The sequence below is a fragment of the Lonchura striata genome, chromosome 7, assembly GCF_050655825.1.
Source record: "Lonchura striata isolate lonStrDom1 chromosome 7, ASM5065582v1, whole genome shotgun sequence".
Classification (NCBI taxonomy): domain Eukaryota; kingdom Metazoa; phylum Chordata; class Aves; order Passeriformes; family Estrildidae; genus Lonchura; species Lonchura striata.
In genome coordinates, this window is record NC_140709.1 from 2,221,261 (window position 1) to 2,241,288 (window position 20,028).

General features: G+C 44.6%; 1 protein-coding gene across 1 annotated transcript in view; it reads right to left on the bottom strand.

Annotated features, from left to right (window-relative positions):
* The window catches only part of KIF5C (kinesin family member 5C), a 73,475-nt gene that overhangs the window by 9,394 nt on the left and 44,053 nt on the right, over window positions 1-20,028 (bottom strand). The window contains exons 12-23 of the mRNA XM_077784890.2: window positions 19,831-20,006; window positions 18,106-18,174; window positions 14,532-14,738; window positions 13,567-13,713; window positions 10,416-10,604; window positions 7,186-7,303; window positions 6,545-6,621; window positions 4,810-4,919; window positions 3,913-4,014; window positions 3,275-3,335; window positions 2,858-2,929; window positions 2,259-2,363 (exon numbers count right to left, since the gene is read on the bottom strand). Of these exons, the coding sequence (XP_077641016.1) occupies window positions 2,259-2,363; window positions 2,858-2,929; window positions 3,275-3,335; window positions 3,913-4,014; window positions 4,810-4,919; window positions 6,545-6,621; window positions 7,186-7,303; window positions 10,416-10,604; window positions 13,567-13,713; window positions 14,532-14,738; window positions 18,106-18,174; window positions 19,831-20,006 (1,433 nt within the window). The remainder of the gene's footprint in view (window positions 1-2,258; window positions 2,364-2,857; window positions 2,930-3,274; window positions 3,336-3,912; window positions 4,015-4,809; window positions 4,920-6,544; window positions 6,622-7,185; window positions 7,304-10,415; window positions 10,605-13,566; window positions 13,714-14,531; window positions 14,739-18,105; window positions 18,175-19,830; window positions 20,007-20,028) is intronic.

The following is a 20,028-nucleotide window of genomic DNA, read 5'->3' on the forward strand; positions in this document are numbered from 1 at the left end:
ATCCAGCTCCTTACCCCATGGAGGCCATCCCAGCAATCCCACCCTGTGCCTCAGAGTGTCATCCAAGCTCAGTTTTACTCACAAAATTCAGTTCTCTGGCTGAGGAGTGATATGCATTTAAAATGTCCAGAAAGAGCAGAGAAAAATAGAGTTTATTCTATTCAGCAAGATTCCACAGAGCTGATCCTGAAAGATGAGGACCAAACCTGTCACTGTAGATTTGCTTCTCTACACATCAAAAACTGCAGCAGAAACTCTACATTTCCTCAGAACACAGAAATCTCCAGGATTTTGCAAATCCTTGATCACCTCATTATTTTAAAACAATAATGCTTGAATATGTCTTATAGACAACACCAGGGATCACCCCAAATTCATTTTTTCCAGTGGTTGTGATGTGTTCCCTATTCAGGCATGTGGGTAAACTGGGAACTTCACTAAGAAATCACTTTTAGGCCTGTAACTACAAATATAATGATTATATGCAACTTTGAATTTGTGCAGTTCCTCAGTTTAATATGAACCTGAGCAAGGTCTATCAATTACACAAATCACATCCCATGCAGCAACAGCCAGGAGAGGATTGATTTTTAGTAAACAAGAAACTGATGCAAACGGGCAGAAAATCCAGCACAATTTCCACTGAACAGATTACACCACTGCTGGAAGTCAACAGAAATCTGCTCCAAAGGAGTGACTCTCCCTTTTCTGGAGCAAAAAGTGGATTAACAACCACATTAATAATACAGCAAAGCAACAGCATGTCCTGACATTCACATGTTGTTGAACAATCAGAGCATTTTACACCTGCCGGGCCAGGCTTAGTGCTGGAGAAAAACACAAACAAGCTAAAAAAACATTGTCACCATGTGCTTTTTCTGCAAGTGCTGAACCCTTGTTGTGTGAAATAGTTATGATGCAAAATCCAAGCAGGATGGTGTCAAGTCCAATGTCACTTTTCCCTGTAAGTTTCCTACAAGATATGGATTCCAAGTTGATTTTGAGTAAATAAGCGCTAATGAGAGCTATAAAAATCCATATTTCAAACACAGCAGATGCATGAAACTAGTGCAAAAAAAAGGCAAAATGGTAAAAGAAAAACCACTCTGAACATGTCCCAGTTTCCACATTTAGAAAGTAGGTCTTGAAACCATCTGTTCCCTGGAAATCTGAAAACCCCAAACCTTAGCAGGCACTTGTCACAGTCCAGCACTTCCTGCTCTTTTGGCGCTTTCACAGGAATAATTAAAGCTAATTTAGGAGTGTGGGTCAGTAATACAGCTTCAGGAGAGTGCAGTGCACAGTGTTATGCCACTGCTCAAAAAAGAAATCAGAACAGGTTTAGTGTTTTGTGCTGTGCACATGAACAGTGGGACACAGCTCCAGCACAGTGGGAGAGGAGATTTTAGGGAGAAATCCTTCCGTGGGAGGGTGGGCAGGTCCTGGCACAGGAGCCCAGAGCAGCTGGGGCTGCCCCTGGATCCCTGGAAGTGTCCCAGGCCAGGCTGGACAGGGCTTGGAGCAGCCTGGGATGGTGGGAGGTGAAGGACATGGCAGGGGTGGGACTGGGTGGGCTTTAACTCCAGATCTGAGATTGTGTGAAACTGGAATTCCACGAAGGAGGGAGGACACACCAATGCACAAGCCCAGAAATTACCAACCTCAGCACCCCAGGGAGGCACCAGCCCTTCAGCTGCACAGAAAAACCCCAATTCCATTGTTTTCATGGAAAACTCTGCTGGCTGAATCCACTCCAGCCACCTCCAAGGTGCCTCTGAGCAGCTTCAGGACATGAATCAAGTTAGTGGATGCACAATCCATCCAGAAAAATGCTATTTTGATGTATTCCCTAGTGCCAAAACAGATCTATTTTCACAGAAAAAAAAAATAATCCTTATTTACCACAATCCTAGAAGCACAGGGAGTGGGAAGAGCAGCTCTAACTCCTAATTCCAAGGAGTTTAATGGGTACCTTTCCCTCAGACAGCACAGGTTAGCTTCCAAAATTACCCTTGTAAATATTCAAAAAATGGGAAGGGAAGGGAAGGGAAGGGAAGGGAAGGGAAGGGAAGGGAAGGGAAGGGAAGGGAAGGGAAGGGAAGGGAAGGGAAGGGAAGGGAAGGGAAGGGAAGGGAAGGGAAGGGAAGGGAAGGGAAGGGAAGGGAAGGGAAGGGAAGGGAAGGGAAGGGAAGGGAAGGGAAGGGAAGGGAAGGGAAGGGAAGGGAAGGGAAGGGAAGGGAAGGGAAATGAGCCTTTACCTGTTTGTGAACCTTTGTAAGTTGTTCCAGGTTGTTCTCAAGAAAGGAAATTTTCTGCTTCTGCGCAGCGCTTCCACCTCCATCATCACTGTCCAGTTCAACACTCTGCACACAAAATTGCAGCACTCAGCAAAGCCAGGCACAAACTCAAGGGGAAGCTCAGCTCTTTGGCAAATTCGAGCTCCCCAAAGGCAGAAAAGTCTTACAGAGCCCCAAATTTAAGAGAAATTATTTTAACTCTTTGTTTCATATTTAGGAATTGCACTTCCCTTTACATAAAAAACCAAGCTATTTTTACTGAACAATTATGGGGGAGTGCTGAATAGGAAAATCAAAGTATACTAAATAATTTCTGAAGCTCATCATATTTGAGAATTTTGTAGCTGAACTGCACTGAGTTCATTTTCTCTCAACCATCAACATTTTCCTTATCAAATTAGGACCAAATAAAACATCACAACAGATTTATTCTTGTTTCTCACTGCTACTAAAAAAGATATTATCCCATTTTGTAAATGCATGCACTAAAAGCTTCCAGAAAATAACAAGAATAGTGCAAAAACAGGAGAAGATTTGGGTTTAAAAGAGCAGAGTTTTACTTTTTTAACACGGGTGGTAAGATCCTGGACAAACAGCTTGCGCAGATTGTGAAGAGTCTGAAGCTCCCTTGCCTGGAATAAAAATAACAAACCAATAATTTTTAGAAAAGCACAAATGACTAGGACATAGTAGATGCTCTGGTGTGAAAGTTTTCCTTGTGTTTGAGTTGGTAACTCAAACAGAAAAGAACTCTGGATTTTCTCTCTCTCTAGGAATCACACTGAATGCCACAAAATAAACTCCAGCCAGCCCCAAAACCACACTGAAGGGAACAATTTATCCAAAACTGGTAAAAAACAGCCTTTTAAAATTTTAGTTTAGGTAGTTCAAAGCCGTTTACTCAAAAATTAAAATATGTATCACCAGGGTATACAGATCTAGGGGGAAAAGCTGAATAAAGTGTAATTAACACCTACCACTGTTTCCTCCAGCCCTTTAAGGTCTTCTCTTGCTTGTTCCCTTTTATCATTAAGGAGTCTGGAGAGATCACAACATGGAAAAAATAATCACAATAAACAGAGGGGAATCATCCAGCACCCGCCTGGAGCAGCACATCCACAGGTGGCAGCAACTGCACATCTCTAATTTTGCTTTTGACTGCCCCAAATATCTAATTTTATCACCTGGAAGGGCTGAGTCACCACCTCCATCTTTGTGTCCACACACGGGATTTTTCTCGTATTTCCAGGAAAGGCTTTTACTCAAACATCTGATTTGAAACCCCCCAAAAATCAACAAACCCCAGCAAAAATTCCCAATTTTTTTCATGCTTGTTTTGCTGTGTATTAAGGAATGAGAGATTTAAGACTTGCTGGGATATTTTATAAAATCAGAGCTCTAATGAACTCTTTTTGGTGGTTATCAAAGCCACTATTGAAAAGGCTGTGGTATAAAAATAGAGAGTTGTTGGTAATTAATTATTAGTAGCTCCTGCTGGCTTTGCTACTGAAATTATACTTTCAGTGTGAATATTCCAACACAAATCCCTCTCCCTAGCACATTTAGCACACATGAAGAGGTTCAGGGATACCAAGTGGAGAAACTGTGCACTTACATGAGCTTTTCCAGTTTCATTTCCCTTTCCTGGTCCTCAATTTTTAATTTATCATAATCAGCACTCAGCTTCTCCTGTTCCAGCTGCAGCTTCTGGTTCATGCTGGAAATGTGAAAGAAAAAATCAGCCCAGCTCAGGAGGAAGGGAGGGTAAATCTCCACAAACACAATGGGATTGGGCAGAGGAAAAGTAAAGCTGTAACTCTCTACTGAAAAACTCTGGAAGGAATGAAGCATAAAGAACCTGGAGGACATTATTTTAAAATATTGCAGAGCTAAATTCAGTGCTTTGTTTTGTTTGCTTTAAAGGAGGACCCCAATTGTTGTTAGCAACTTTCTGCCTTGCTTCCTCATTTCCCTACAATTAATTTTTTGGCCACACAATAAATGTGATAAAAGAATGCCTAGATTTTAGAAAAAGAAAAACACAGGAGCAAAACATAGCAGAATCACACTGGTATGTGAGGAAAAAATATAAAAATGTGTGAAAATGGGAGCTGTTGGAGTCACCCAGACTTTCAGAAGGTCTGGGGTGGGACTGGCTGCTGTGAGAGTCTCAAAATCTTCCTGGGAATGTGGTTCAGTGATGGCTGAATTTAAAGGATTTTCCAACCCAAATGATTCCATGATCCTTTAAAACCTGCTCTCCTTCAATCTCTTGTCACCTTCTGACCTGCAGGTGCAACATCCCTCTTTTTTTTAAAAACTCTCTATAATTTTATGGCCTTGTTAAAGCTCCCAAATAAATAATTAGGCGCTGTAATCCACCCTGCGAAATAATTACAGGGTTGGCTGCTGCATGTAAGGACAGAACTTGCAAAGAAACATCCACCAAACCTAACAAAAGCAAGCCCAAAGCATCCCAGGACGGAGGAAGGGATGGAGAGGGTGAACTTACTCCCTGATTTCATCGATTATTTTCTGCTTCTCCTCGATCTCATCCCTCAGCCTGGACAGCTGCTTCTGGTGGGCTTCCCTGTGGCTCTCCATCTGCTGCTCCAGAGCCTTCTGCAAACACAGAGCTGGGATCAGAGCTGTGGGAATGCAGAGCTTCCCTCTGGATACCCTGGAAGGTGTGGGAGCCTGGCAGGGGTCAGGAACCCATGGACAGAGATCACAGACAGTGTCTGTACAGAGCCCACAGAGACACTGGCTGTGATCTCTGCCCATGGAAAAGAGTTTTCAATCTTACAGCATGAATTACAAGCTCTGAGTGTTTAATATAAGTCATAATTAAGTGTGGCACGGGTGCAAAAGTAAAATTTTAGGATTCTAGATGAGGGGTCCAAAGGGGACAAGGTGGAGGAAATTGGGTGTGCCTTGTCCTTTTTCTCCTTCTCCATGCCCTCCATGTCTCACTGTGGTGTTGGCATTTTTCTGTTGGTTCAGGCTGGGGACACACTGTCCAACGTAGGTGACAGATATTGGCACGTTCTTGTAAATGCAGCCCAGGGAGTTTCTGGTATTTAATGTTTGTCACATCCCACTGAGGGCAGAGCCCCACACGCTGCCCTGCAGGACAGAGCTGGGCAGGGCAGCAGAACATGTGAGAGATAAACAGAATAAACAACCTGGAAACCAGCACAGACGATTTATGATTTCTTCTTTGGCAGCGGGGCAGACAGACAGAGACTTTCTACACTCTTGGAATCATCTAAATACCACAAATTCAGACCCAGAGCAAGCCAGGGACACGCAGCTCCCTCTTAGCCAGCCTCTGGATTTCAGGGGACAGGACCAAATCCATGCAGGAATCTGCCTGGCATTTCCTTCTCTCATCACAAAACTCTGGGCCTGCTCATCCAACATTTAATTCCATTTTTAGCAACGGATGTACAACAGTTTGGACTCATTTTCTTGCAAAAAGTACCACATGAAAACCCAGGGCTTGGCCACAAATGGCACTGATTTTACACCAATCCTCTCTTCTTTCCCCAGTTTATTCACCCAGGAAATACTTGAACAGCTTTACCTGTGACAGAAATAAAACCCAAACCCCTGAGAATCGTTCAAACACAGCCCTGCTATTGAAATTGTTATTTAAATTTAAAATCTAAGAGTAAATATGCCTCAAGCAAGAGGAGAAAATAAATTTATGTCTTTAGACTGCTAACAAAAACTTTGCTTTTTTTCTCAGAGCTGTCACAACTGCTTTAATCGTTTTACAACTACTTTAATCACTTAAAATTTTTATAACAGAAGGAAAAGTTCTGCAGCTGGCAAACCTCTATCACTCTCCTTGTAAAACTGTATTTTTCCTTGTCTGCAATGTGCAACTCCATCAGACCAACTCATTATTGCAAACATTTCCTGGCATTCCAAAGGAAAAATACCAGAAAACGGGTTTATATATTTTATTATTATTTCCAGGAGATAATCAGAATTCCAGCCAAACTTTGGGGAAGTAGTCTCTTTTAAAATCAAATTTATAAGCACCTAAATGATATTAACCACAGCAGCCTCCTTCACTACTGAGCAAATTGACTTTCTGCAGAGCTCCAGCAGCAAAAATTTAGTGTAACACAGAGGTGAATCAACATAATTTTTGGCCACGTGAACAGGAAGACAAAATTCCACCCCAATGAACAATCTCACCAAGAAAATCCCTCAAAATTTCCACTGTGCCAAACTACCTTCATCTCCTCTGCATCCTGGAGTCGTGTCAGGTGCTCCTTCTCCTTGTCCTTGAAGCTGACTTCGTGCATTTTTTCTGTTTAAAGGTGGAGACAGTTATTATTTAAATTTTAGTTTTTAAAATTAATTTAATTTATTCCAGGAGATGGAATAAAGATTCTGTTCTAACAATGCAGGAGATGATTAAAAAAAAATTTAAAAAGCAATAAAACCTTGTCCCCACCTGCTGCTCCCTCAGAGAGGGAAAATCCCTTGTGAAGGATGATTTTTAAGGCTGGAAGGTTATAAATTGGTATAACCCAGGAGCTTAGCAAAGCTACAAGAACTTCTTTTGATACCTACACGTTTTCCACAATAAATTGTAAGGGGAAAACCAAGCGAACTTTAAAAATTAAGTTGGGAAAGACACAACTTGTGCACATTTGAGGGCAGCAGCTTTGCTTGGAATGAGGCAGGGATGCTGCAGAGGGACGACCGAAACTTTGAGAAATCCTTATTTTACACAAATTTTCAGAAGAAACTTTACAGAATTTTTCAGAATTTTCAGCAAGACTGATTGGTGCTGTTTGGTAAAGGATTTGTGTGTGGGTTTTTATAATTTTTCCCATCACCAAGACAGAAAGGAGACCCAGAGCTGTACCTTGAGCGCGCAGCTTGGCCAGCTCCTCGTTGAGGGAGTCCTGGGACTCCTCCAGCTGCCTCCTCTTCTGCTCCATGTTCTGCATGTAGTCTGTCAGGGATTTGATCTTTGCTTCGTGCTTCAAAGGCAAGGAACAGCAGTGAGATGGGGGGAGCACAGGGAAAACTGGCCCTCGTAAAAAAGGAGAGGGAATTTCCACGTCCAGAGGTGATGACTGGGAGAAGCCCCAGCAAAATGGCTGGGAGGAGATCAAAGATCAAAGCAGGCTGTGCTTTTAGAGGTTTTTAGCAGCCCAATTTGGAATTCAGGCGGTGATCCCAAAACATCCCTGGAAGCTCCTGACTTGGTGTTAAACCAACAGCAGCCTTGAGGTGGCTTTGCGATCTCCAACCTGCAGAAGCTCCCGTGGACTCTGCCCAGCCATCCTGATGGTTTGCCTCTGCCCAACAACATTCTGAACTATGGGCAAATAGAAAACAGCAAAGTTTGCACTGAAAACACTCCAAAGGTTTGACGTACAACAATTTTGACTCATTTTCCTGCAAAAAGTACCACATGAAAACCCAGCCACACACAATACTGAATTTACAGCAATCCTTTCTTATTTCCCCTGTTTATTCACTCATGAAATACTTGTACAACTCTACCTGTGACTGATAGACTGGATTCTATTTGAGGATAAAAATTAAGATACTGTCTGGATTATTGCATGTAAATTAAAAAAGATTGAGTAGAACTTAACAAAGACACTTTGCTGAAGGAAAAGGGGCTCTCCCTGCTCCATATTTGCTTAGGATAACTGCAAGGGAATGAAACTGGACCATGTCTTTCCCTTCCCTTGTCCCCTTCCATCCATGAGAGGGTGTCAGAGCTCTCAGCCCCTCTCCACAGCCATCCCTGCCACCCACTCAGAACCTCCTACCCCCGGGATTTCTATCCCAGGAAGTTTTCCATGGTAATTTGTAGCTCGCTGCCTCGTTTTCTCGGCAGCACAGCCACAGAGCAGGTCCAGGGAGCTCCCCAAAAGTCTGGCTGGTGAAAAACACAGTCAGTGATCTCTTAAAGTGATCCAAGGCACAAACTACAGGAGCACAGGTTGGAAAAGACCTTCGAGATCAACAAATTCCTGGGGAGGAAACCCCTCCAGGGAGGAATTCCAGTGCTATTCCACCAAACACCTTTGGAGACCTCCAGCTGGACGTGACCTTGCCAGAGCTCAGGACACACCTCAGGATGTGCTGAAAAACACGATGGGGGGGTGTCCTGATTCTTGTATCCCCATTTGTCTGTTTAGCCCAGAAATAAGTTTTGCACTTTAAGATTGGTTCTGAGAGCAAAGGGAGGGAGAAGAAATGCAGAGTTTGTTTTCAGAAGCTGCACTCGCTCCTCCACATTCCTGTGTTGTCTGCGGATGGACAGACAGCAGGACAGAACTCTCCTTTGCTTTTAGTTAATTTTTAGCTAGCTGAGGCAGAGAAGTTCCCTGGACTGTGGTTTTTCTTTTTCTTGGAACTGTTTAAACCTGCTCTGGACTGAGGAGCACCGGCACTCACACCTGTGGCATTTCCTGATAAGAGACTGACTGAGCCAAGCCACAGCCCACCAAGGGGATGCTCTGACTTTGTCCTCTCTTCTGGAGTGGCAGGAGGTTTTATTGTTTAATATAGTTCATTTTTTGTGCTGGTAAACACTTTGCTTTTAAATAGATTTCTTTCCACTTTTCTCCAGGGAAATCTTTTTCTGAACCACGTCGGGGAGGGGCTGCTTAAATCTGCTTTCTAGAGGAAACTCTTTGGAGGTTTTCTCCCATATTTGCCCTAAACCAGGACAGGGAGGTGTGGAAAGAGATTTTACAGCAACTTCTGTGAGCCAGAGAGAAGTTTGACAAGAGGATCCATGTTTACCCCTGAAAATATTTTCTACCAAGGTCACTGACATAGAAACCAAGAAAGGATAAATAAGAGAAACCTGCAGCTGCTTGTTCCAATGAGCACTTTGCTTGTTTCTCATGACCAATGAGTAAACTTGGGAGGTTTTTAAGAATGTATAAAAGGCATACATGCTATAATAAAAACAGTTTTGAAGCCTGTCACCCTGTTCTTTTAAAAGTTTTAAAGTTCTTCTAGAAGTTTTCTATACCTTCTGATGATTACCTATTTCTACTAAAGTTTCTCACACTGCTCATGTAAATAATGATGGTTTTGCATTCTCCTTTGTGAGAAGAGAGAATTGATAGACTGTTAGTTTGATTGGAGAGGTGGCAATTTAATCCTCCAATCCACTGTCACTTTTAGAATTCTATATGTTGCAAAGTCAGGAATAAACTTCCTCTCTTTTCCCTCTTACACCCAGCATGAACGTGTGAGTAATTGAGCGTTGCAGTGGGAGAGAAGCCTTCTGAAAATGGAGAGTGCTGCTTTGGATTGTCTCCATCTCAACCACAACAGGGAGGAAAGAGAGAAGAGAGAGCAGACAACAAAACAGCCACGAGAGAACAAAACAGCCACGAGAGAACAAAACAGCCACGAGAGAACAAAATATCCACGAGAGAACAAAACACCCACGAGAGAACAAAACAGCCACGAGAGAACAAAATATCCACGAGACAACGAAACACCCACGAGACAACGAAACACCCACGAGACAACGAAACACCCACAAGAGAACAAAACGCCCACGAGAGAACAAAACACCCACAAGACAACGAAACACCCACGAGACAAAACAACACCCAAGAGACAACAAATCACCCATGAGACAACAAAACACCCACCAGCCAAAAAACCACCTAGAAGACAATGAAACACCCAAGAGAGAACAAAACAACCATGAGACAACAAAACACCCACGAGACAACTGAACACCCACGAGACAATGAAACGCCCAAGAAACAAGAAAATGCCCACGAGACAACAAAGCACCCATGAGAAAACACAACACTCAAGAGAGAACAAAACGCCCATGAGACAACAAAACACCCAAGAGACAATGAAACACCCACGAGAGAACAAAACACCCAAGAGACAACACAACACCCACAAGACAACACAACACCCACGAGACCACACTGCTCTGCTCCACGAGGCCCATTTCTCGCTCCTGGCACACGCATTCCATGGGGAAGGAGGCTGGGAGGGCCCCCAAGGCTGGAGAAGGCAGGAGCACACCCACCTGGGAGATGAGGAGGCTGGGAGGGCCCCCAAGGCTGGAGAAGGCAGGGGCAGACCCACCTGGGAGATGAGGAGCTGACAGGCCGCCAGCTCCCTCTCGCTGGCGTTCATCTTCCTGTTGGAGTCCATCTGGGCGCTCTCCAGCTGCTTGCTCCGGTTCACCAGGGACTTCACCTCCGACTTCATCTTGCTGATGTAGAGCCTGGCCATGGTGAACTCCTCCTCGATCACCCCGTTCACATCTGCCAACTGAGCACACGGGGGTGGCCCCTCGCACCCAGGGGTGGCCCCTCGCACCCAGGGGTGGCCCCTCGCACCCAGGGGTGGCCCCTCACACCCAGGGCTTCTCCCGCTCTGGGAACCAGCCTGGAGGATGGGTCTGGGGCTTGGGATGGGTTTATTGGCCAGGGGTCATTTTAGAGAAGAGAGTTTGGAGCAGGGGAGAAGAGTGTGAATTATTCCTGGAAACCTAAAACTCGTATTTGGAGAACAAAAAAATCAGAATTCGAATATTTTCACAAAGCAAAGAGTGCTTATTATATTAATGAGAAATATTCCTTCAGAGCTTTTGGCTTGAGTTGTCCTTTTATCTTGTATATTCTATTTTAATTTTTCTTTCATATTTCACATTTGTGTGAAGGGATATCACATTCAGGTATTAGGCTGGAGATCAGGGCAAGGTTCTTCCCCCAGAGGGTGCTGGCACTGCCCAGGCTCCCCAGGGAATGGGCACAGTCCCAAGGCTGCCAGAGCTCCAGGAAAGTTTGGACACTGCTCCAGGGGTGCTCAGGGTGGGATTTGGGGGTGTGTGTGCAGGGCCAGGAGCTGGATCCATGATCCTGTGGGTCCCTTCCAGCTCAGGAGATTCCACTGAGGAGCTGTGCAGGTTCTCCCTGAGCATTAACACAGCTCAACTTCATCTGCTTCCCCTTTTTTCCCAGCCAAGGGGAAGGGAACATGTGCTGCTGCTTCTCCCAAAAATATTAAAAAAATGACACTTCTCCCAAAATTTTCAGTCTGCTCTGAGATTAGACACACTTGGAGAAGATGCTAATTGCCAACAAATCTGAAATTATTCTCTCACCGCTCCTCAGCCTGGCCTGATTTCCACTGACAGCTGTCCCCTGAAGTGCTGACATCTCAGTTCCTACAAAAACTTGCACCAAACTGCCTCTGCCTCCATTTGCTCGGATTTCCTCTCCCACTGCCAGCTCCTACGGCCACCAGAGGCTGCTGTGACATCTCCCAAGGCTGGGATCTGCAGCACAGGCACAGCAGGGCTTGTGTCCTCTGCAGCAGGACAGGCTGCAGCTCCTGCTGGCCTGGGAGAGCCTCGGCAGGACCTCAACGAAAAGTGAACTAAAAGCAGCAGCAATGTATTGCAAGGAATTTTCATACACCTCAAAAATGGACTTAGCCACTTTCAGCCACTGCTATTTTTCATGTGGTTTTATGTAGACAAGGATAGCATTAACACCACCAAGGAGATTTTCCAGGCCATGGAAAATTTCCATCGCCGCCATTTAGCAATGACCATACAAACATTTTCTCAGAAATTATTGTTTTGTTCCTCTACAAATGTTACAAAGTGAGCAGCCACCTCCTCTACTGTATCCCCCAAGCCACACAAAGGCAAACCTCAAAGCAGGGCTGACCAAAATGTGCACCAAACTTCAGATCCAAAAACTGGCCACCTCAGAAGCCAATATTTTCATATTCTGGGAATTCTGAGTCATGCCAGCTAGGGAAGGAGTTGGGATACGTGTGTATTGTTTTGGGGGGAATTCAGACCTCCCATTAATCAGTTCAGTGACTCCCAAATGGGCTCAGGCCCCAAAAACTGAGCTGGGAATAACTGTGGGCATTGTGAGCCCAGAAGCTGAGCCACTCTTGATGCCTCAGGTTTGAGCTTTTATATTTTCAGATTCTGTGCTGCTTTAGTGTGTAAGGCTAGGCTTCATATTAGGGGATGGCGAGCTCTCTTCGGAGCAGGGAGATAAAACAATTCCTGCTCCAGCTGGGCACCCAAATGATCCAAACCTCAGTCCAGGAGCACAAACAGCGTGGGCTGGAGAGAGAAAAACAAGCAGGGTGGGACTGCCTGGGCTGGAGCTGGAATGGGACAATGAACTGCAAGGTGCCAGTGGAGCAGAACTGATCCCAGGGAGAGCCCCGGGAGCGCTCGTGCATTTTGGGACCATTTTGGGTCATTTGGGTGCAGCCCTGGCTGGGCTCTGGTGCTGCCCAAGGTGGATCCATGGAGGAGATCAATTTAATAAATCCTTTGAATAAATCCCTGCTTTATTCTGTGACTCTGTCCAGCCCCTGCTCTGGGGCAGCTTCTCAAGGCATCACTCCCAGCCAGACAAAGAGCTCGGTAGTGTTCCCCTCCTGTGCTCAGCCAGGATTTACACAGAGTGCCCTGGGATAAGGATTGCTGGATCTACACATTCCACACCTGTGATGCTCCCAGGGCTGGAGCCAGGCTGGGAGAGCTGGGAATGTTCCCCTGGAGAAGGGAAGGATCCAGGCAGAGCTCAGAGCCCCGGGAATGTTCCCCTGGAGAAGGGAAGGATCCAGGCAGAGCTCAGAGCCCCGGGAATGTTCCCCTGGAGAAGGGAAGGATCCAGGCAGAGCTCAGAGCCCCGGGAATGTTCCCCTGGAGAAGGGAAGGATCCAGGCAGAGCTCAGAGCCCCGGGAATGTTCCCCTGGAGAAGGGAAGGATCCAGGCAGAGCTCAGAGCCCCGGGAATGTTCCCCTGGAGAAGGGAAGGATCCAGGCAGAGCTCAGAGCCCCGGGAATGTTCCCCTGGAGAAGGGAAGGATCCAGGCAGAGCTCAGAGCCCCTGGCAGGGCCTGAAGGGCTCCAGGAGAGCTGGAGAGGGACTGGGGACAAGGATGGAGGGACAGGAGCCAGGGAATGGCTCCCACTGCCAGAGGGCAGGGATGGCTGGGAGATTGGGAATTGGGAATTCCTGGCTGGGCTGGAATTCCCAGAGCAGCTGGGGCTGCCCCTGGATCCCTGGCAGTGCCCAGGGCCAGGTTGGAATAACTTGGGACAGTGGGAGGTGTCCCTGCCCCTGGCAGGGGATTTGGAGCCAGGAGAGCTTTAAGCCCCTTGCAAGGCAAAGGCCTGTGGGATTCCCAGCTTTGCTGGAGTGTTTTCTTGCAGGAGGAGCTGGGGCAAGCACAGAGCACAGAGCCCACGCACGGTTTTCACGTCGTTGGTGCCGATGATTCCCCCGATCTCCCCCAGATCCTTCAGCAGCAGGTTCAGGATTTCTGTGGCTCTCTTCTTCTGGTGGTTGCTGAGCTCCTGCAACTGGCCCAGCTCCCTCTGGGTCGCTGTCAGGGCACTCTGGAAGGGTTTAAAAACAAGAATTACCCTCCTCCCTTCAGGCTGGGCACTTTTCATGGGGTATTTTCCTCATGCCTGCTGGCGCAGTGTAGTGACACATCCAGTTCCACCTTGGCATAATCCACTTTCACAACTCACTTGCCACCAAAGGCTACTTTAGATCTATTAAATGCAGCAAATCCGCTAAGAATCTGATTTGCATAATACATCAAAGGAGGTTAATCACAGAGAAATAGGTAGGGAGGGATGGAAAATTCAATTTTTTCCAATGGATTTCGTGGTAATCTGGTTTACTGGGGCAGATAACAAAGTCTTTAATGAAACAGATTTGTTAACAACAGCTCCTTAAGTTGTGTAATGAATTAAGGGAAAAGGATGCTTTAAGCTACTCAACCAATCTTGATTTTCCTCCGATCCCATTTTTTGCTCAAGATCAGGACACATCAGCTGAAAAAGCCGATTAATTTTGTTTCCTGATCCCTTCCTTGAGATCCCTGTACAATCCCAGCTCCACAGCGCAGAGTCCAGAAAACCACCAAGCGCTGCCATTTGCATGAGGCAGATTTTCACAGCTCTCTTGGCAAAATACAGCTTTTAAATACCCAAAACACAGGATGGCCACTTCTCACATCCACTCCCTTGCTGCAAGAGCCACAATCTGCCACCAACTTCCAAAAAGCAGCTTCTGAATTCCCTTAATCTTCTTGTTTAATTAAGACAGGGAAGACAGGGTGACACCAGCAGGATTTTTGGGAAGCCCTTTGGGAATGTTTAGGGTGCAAGGAGAGAACCAAGAGGATGAGCCAAGCTGCTCTTACACTTTTCTGTGCCAGCTCATCTGCCAGCTGCTCGTTGGTCCTGGTTTTGTCCTCCACTTCCTGGGATTTCTGGTCATAGTTGACAGCCAGCTCTTCCAGGGCTTGCAGCACCTCCTTCACTTCATCCTTGGCTGCCTCGTTCTCCATCTGCAGTCGGGTCAGCTCCTCCTGGATCTTCTCATAATCCCTCCTCGTGGAGGCCAGGAGCTGGGGAGGAATATCACAGCAGCATTAAGTGACCCAAAAACTCCTTCAAAAGGCAAAACTGAAAAGGAGAAATACGGGAGGAAAAAACGTGAGCACAAATGGTGTGTGCAGGAGGGGAGAAATCCTGAAAACAGCAGCAGCTCCAGCATGAAAGCATTTGAAGGAAGCACAAAAAAAAAAAAAGCTCTGAACTTCAACGAGAAAAATCTTCATCAAATCCTATTATGACCCAAGACTGAGGCAGAGAAACTGACTTTAAACACTGTCAGAGCTCCAAGGACGTTTTCTGCCCTCAATCCAGTGCTGCAGCTCAGACCAAAAAAAAAAAAATCCCACAAAGTAAAATGTTTCACCAGAGGCTCAGGGCTCTGAGCTGAGCAGAGGGAAAAGGGCTTTGAGGCAGCCTCAAAGACCTCGTGGCTTCACAGAAATATTTTGATAAGCAAACCTAAGACGATTATTCTCAGTTATCATCTGAAGGATGATGCTGAGGACAGATTAGCTGCTCCTGTTTGCTGAGGGAAAATAATAATCTCAGAAGAAAATACTGACTTCACACACACACACACTTCAGTGAGTGTTTCCAAGCTGGAAAAGTTATTAAAAATTTATTATTATTATTATTAAAAAGTTATTAAATAGACTCTTTGCACACTGCTGAGGTTTCAGTGACTGTGGGAGGTCGCTGTCCCTTGCCCTTGAAGCAATGCTCAGTGAGATGTTAGAGCTTTGAAAATTCAGCTGTGGTGTCCTCAGCACAACCCCAGCCCCACCAGCAGCCCTGCACTTCAGGATGGTGTGAAAATAAATCCAAGTGACACCTAACATTTATTGCTAATGCTGCACTTTCAAGAAGAATAACAAAATCAGGGTTTGACATGGCATAAAAACCATCAAAGAGGGAATTACAACAGCTGAAACCAGTGCAGGAGATGTGGGAGCATTCTAACAGCAAGGTTTGGGCATTCATTCACAGAATTCACTGCTTCCCAAGAAATTTGGATTATGGATTGATATAATACTGGATAAAACCTTCCCTGCTGAAGTGTTTTGGGTGGATTTCTCCTCATCTGCCCACCAAGCAGCTGAGTGAGACTCCCAGCAAAAAAACAAACCCCACTTCTCTCAAGCAGACCACCCAAAAAGCAGAATGTCCCTGAAGAAATGGCTTTTTTTTTTATTATTTTTTTTGGCTCAGATTGCTCGTGGAAAATAGGAAAGGAGGCAGGCAGCTCTGGAGGCTGGCACGTGCCCAGGGAGGATTCAGATGCAAGGGAAATTTATCTCCCTGGAAATGCTGCAGCCTCAGAAGTGCACTCACGTTATGGAAAAAGCCATTGGCTTGCCAGAGCCAGATGGCATGTAAATATTTAAACAACAAAATAGTTTCAAATAATCCTCCTGCTAAACACAGATGGAGCTGTTGTTGACATTTATTTAAGAAATTTTCTGCGTGAACATCGCCGTGGCTTGGAGGAGTGGTGAGCATCACCTGCAGCATAAACGAGGAGATGCTGGCTGATATTGAGTGGAAAAATGGAGCAGGCTTTTCAAAATCCACCAAAAAAAACCCAAAAAAAACATTATAAAGGTGAGTGCAAACAAAGGGGAAAGGCCCATGGCTGCAGCACTCCAGGGGTCTGTTCCACGTGGGGATGGAATATCCAGAATCCCCCAAACACCCACCTGAAGCAGCAGCCAGAGGTAAAAGGCACCAAACCCCCCCCCAAAAATCAGCCTCATCTGCAGCAGGCATCAGGTTTATAATTAACCTGCTGGCTTAATCAAGCAGAAATCAGGGCTGGTTAATTAGGGGGAGCAGAGTGAGGCAGGTGCTGCTGGATCAGTGAGCTCATCACATCTCCAGGGCAGAGCAGGGACAGCTGACGTGGGGAAAAACACCTGGAAAAATAAAATATCACCTTCTCCTTCCAAGGCTGGGCAGAAAAAGGCTCTGAACAGCACCAGCTGCAGAGTTTGGAATTTAGCAAAGCTGGACCAATAATGTGCAAAAAAAAAAAAGGGGGGGAAATGGACACTGAAAATCTGATTGATCCTCCAGAGGTGACACTGGCACAGGGAGGGTGGGAATAATTCTGCTCCCAAACAGGGGGGATGCACATCACCCCAAAAACCAGGCACAGGTGTCAGGGAAAATCAGCCCCAGGTGGGCAAAGGGATGGAGAAAAGATGGGAGAAGAGAGGGGACACAAACTCATAATACACATCAAGAAACAACAGGCTGAGCAGGCATTATTATTATTATTATTATTATTATTATTATTATTATTATTATTATTATTATTATTATTATTATTATTATTATTTTATAATAATAATAATTTTGTTATTATTAATAATGTTATTGTTATTATTGTGTAGCCACAGGCAACACTGTGCAGTGCAGGGCAATCAAATCAAGCTGTGGCAAGAGAATGAGGAGCTTCATCTTGGAAATAAAATAAAATAATATAAAATAAAAAATAAAATAAAATAAAATATAAAAAAATAAAATAAAATAAAATAAAATAAAATAAAATAAAATAAAATAATAACTGGAGATTCCCCTGGCCAGGACAATTCCCCAGAGAGGGCAGGTGAACCCTGAGTGATGAATACCAGACATGTTTATAAATTGTTTTTTTTTTTCTCTAATAACACCTTGGAAACCCTTTCTGACACACTACAATACAATTCTGATACACAAAACCTTTTATTGATACACAATAAAAAGCAACTCCTAAGAAATATCACAGCAACATTTGGGGAATTTGGTGTTAATTTATTTTTATTTTATGTTTATTATTTTGCATCTTCAGAACTCCTCATGGAAGGGAATGGCTTGACTGAGTTTAGTGATCACGTTCTCCATCCTAAACCCAACAAAAATTCATTTTAGGGGCAGAAAAGATGCAATCAAATGTTTGAAGTGAGCAATCCAAGATTTTAGAGCAAATCTGGGGCAGCACCAATTATCAGATTTTTCCAGCTCACAGATTGCTGTCTCTAATTGCCAAAATAATGATAATTAGTAATTTAATATCAGGAAATCTCTAACTGCCTGGACACCTGAATGGGCACATCAAAAATCACATTTGGAGTGAAAAATCCTGGCCCCTCTCCTACCTTGGACCTGCAGCATCACTTCCCAGCAGGAGGGATTGTTGTTTCAAGGACTTTTATCAAGGCTTAATGAGAATATTATGAAATTTCGAGTTTAAATCTGGCTGACACCTTCTGCACTTGAATTTTAGCCAGTTCATATGAACAGAATCATTAAACAAGGGTTAATTACAAGGGGCTCAGGAGCAAAATGTAAAGGGATTTTTTTTATTTTTTAGGTTGGTTTATTTATTTAATTTCTTACCTCCTCTTGATCCAACATTTGCTGCTTTAATTTTTCAGCCAACTGGCTCTGCTGGTTGATTTCATCATCCTGCAATGAAACAGGGGTGGAGATTTTTAATTTCTTTTCACAGCTCTCACTTGATTACTTTTTATTTCCTCTTTCTAGCAAAGAAAGGGGAATAAAACTTTGTGCATGTTTGAGTGGCATGAGGGGAGAGAAAAATAAATAAGCATAAATATAGCATAAATAAAATAAATAAATACACACAGAGCTCTGCTAGAAGAGCTGTCAACACTGGTATAAATGGGGATATTTTGGGTTTGGGATCCCTGTGTTTGGGAATAAATATCTTCTCATTCCCTAGGGAAAAACTCAGACCTGCTCCAGAATAATTCACTGTGCTTTGCTGCTTTTGATGAGGAAAGTGAAGGAATGGCTGATTTTATTTTCCTTTTCCTGATCAATATGGAAAAGCTGGAGATTGCAGAGAAAAGCTGTCATTTCTTACAGCAAACTGCTCTTTTCAGTGCCACCAACACTGCTGTGCAACCAGGCTGTGCAGGGAGACCAAAATTCAGGTTTAAACACAATTCCTCAATGTCCACAAACAGCCAAACCTCAATGTTAACAGGCAAGGACACACTGGGATTTTTTTCTGCTCCTTTCCTGCTAATTACAAGTGAATTTTAAAATTGAGTATTGATTCATGATGAGAGCTGCCCTTTTTTTGTTTTGGTTTTTTCTTTTTGCTGCTCTCATCCAGGGTGGTGAATGGATTTTTCTGGGCCTTTTTTTTTCCCCCCCACTTTTCATCTTCCAACAAGCCAAAGCTCTTAATGGCTGGAGAAGGGAATTGCTGAGAGCTTTAAGTGCCACTGATGTCCCTCAAGCTGTGCAAAGAAAAATAAAAAAAACCAAATAAATAAATGAGCCCTCTGGGCTGTGTTTGCAGCTCCAAGGACACAAACAAAAGGGGATGGGGATATATTGTCCTTAAAATTCTAGGATTTTTTTTTTTCCCCTGGTGACTCCAAGATGACATTACAGTTTGCTGAGGGATTTTACACTTAAAACTATCAGAAAAGTGGGCTCTGAATTCCTGGGGAGTGCTCCCAAATACTGCACAGGGAAAAGGGATGGAGAGCAGGATCTGCTTTTAGGCAGCACTTGGAATTTCCCAACGTTTCCCAGTTCACAACAGAAACAGAAGCAAAAATACACCAATAGAGCAAAGAAAGCAAAAGGGCAAAAATAGACAACTAGAAGAAACAGAGCAAAAATACAAAAATCTGGGCAATCATTTTCCATTCCCACCTGGAATCAAACATTCCCACCTGGAATCATCCAACATTCCCACCCAGAATCCAGCATTCCCACCCGGAATCCAACATCCGCACCCGGAATCCAACATTCCCACTGGGAATCTAACAGCCCCACCTGAAATCCAATATTCCCACCTGAAATCCAATATTTCCACCTGGAATCCAATATTCCCACCTGGAATCATCCAACATTCCCACCATAAATCCAATATTTTCATCCGAAATCCAACATTCTCACCGGGAATCCAATATCGCCACCCGGAATCCAACATCCCCATGTGAAATCCAATATTCCCACCCAATATCCAACATTCCCACCTGGAACCCAACATTCCCACCTGAAATCATCCAACATTCCAACCCAAAATCCAACATTCCCACCTGGAACCCAACATCCCCACCCGGAATCCAACATTCCCACCTTATCATCCAGCTGCCTGTAGAGACTGGCGATCTCCTCATCGTATTTCTGCTTCTCCTCTGTGGAGATGCTGGCGACCACGGGGGTGATATTATCAATAATTGGGGTGTTATCACAAGGCTCCAGGTTCTTCTGGTCCTTGGCACTGATCTGCTCCTCCTCGGGCACAGCTTCTCCTGCAGGGACACAGCTGATGAA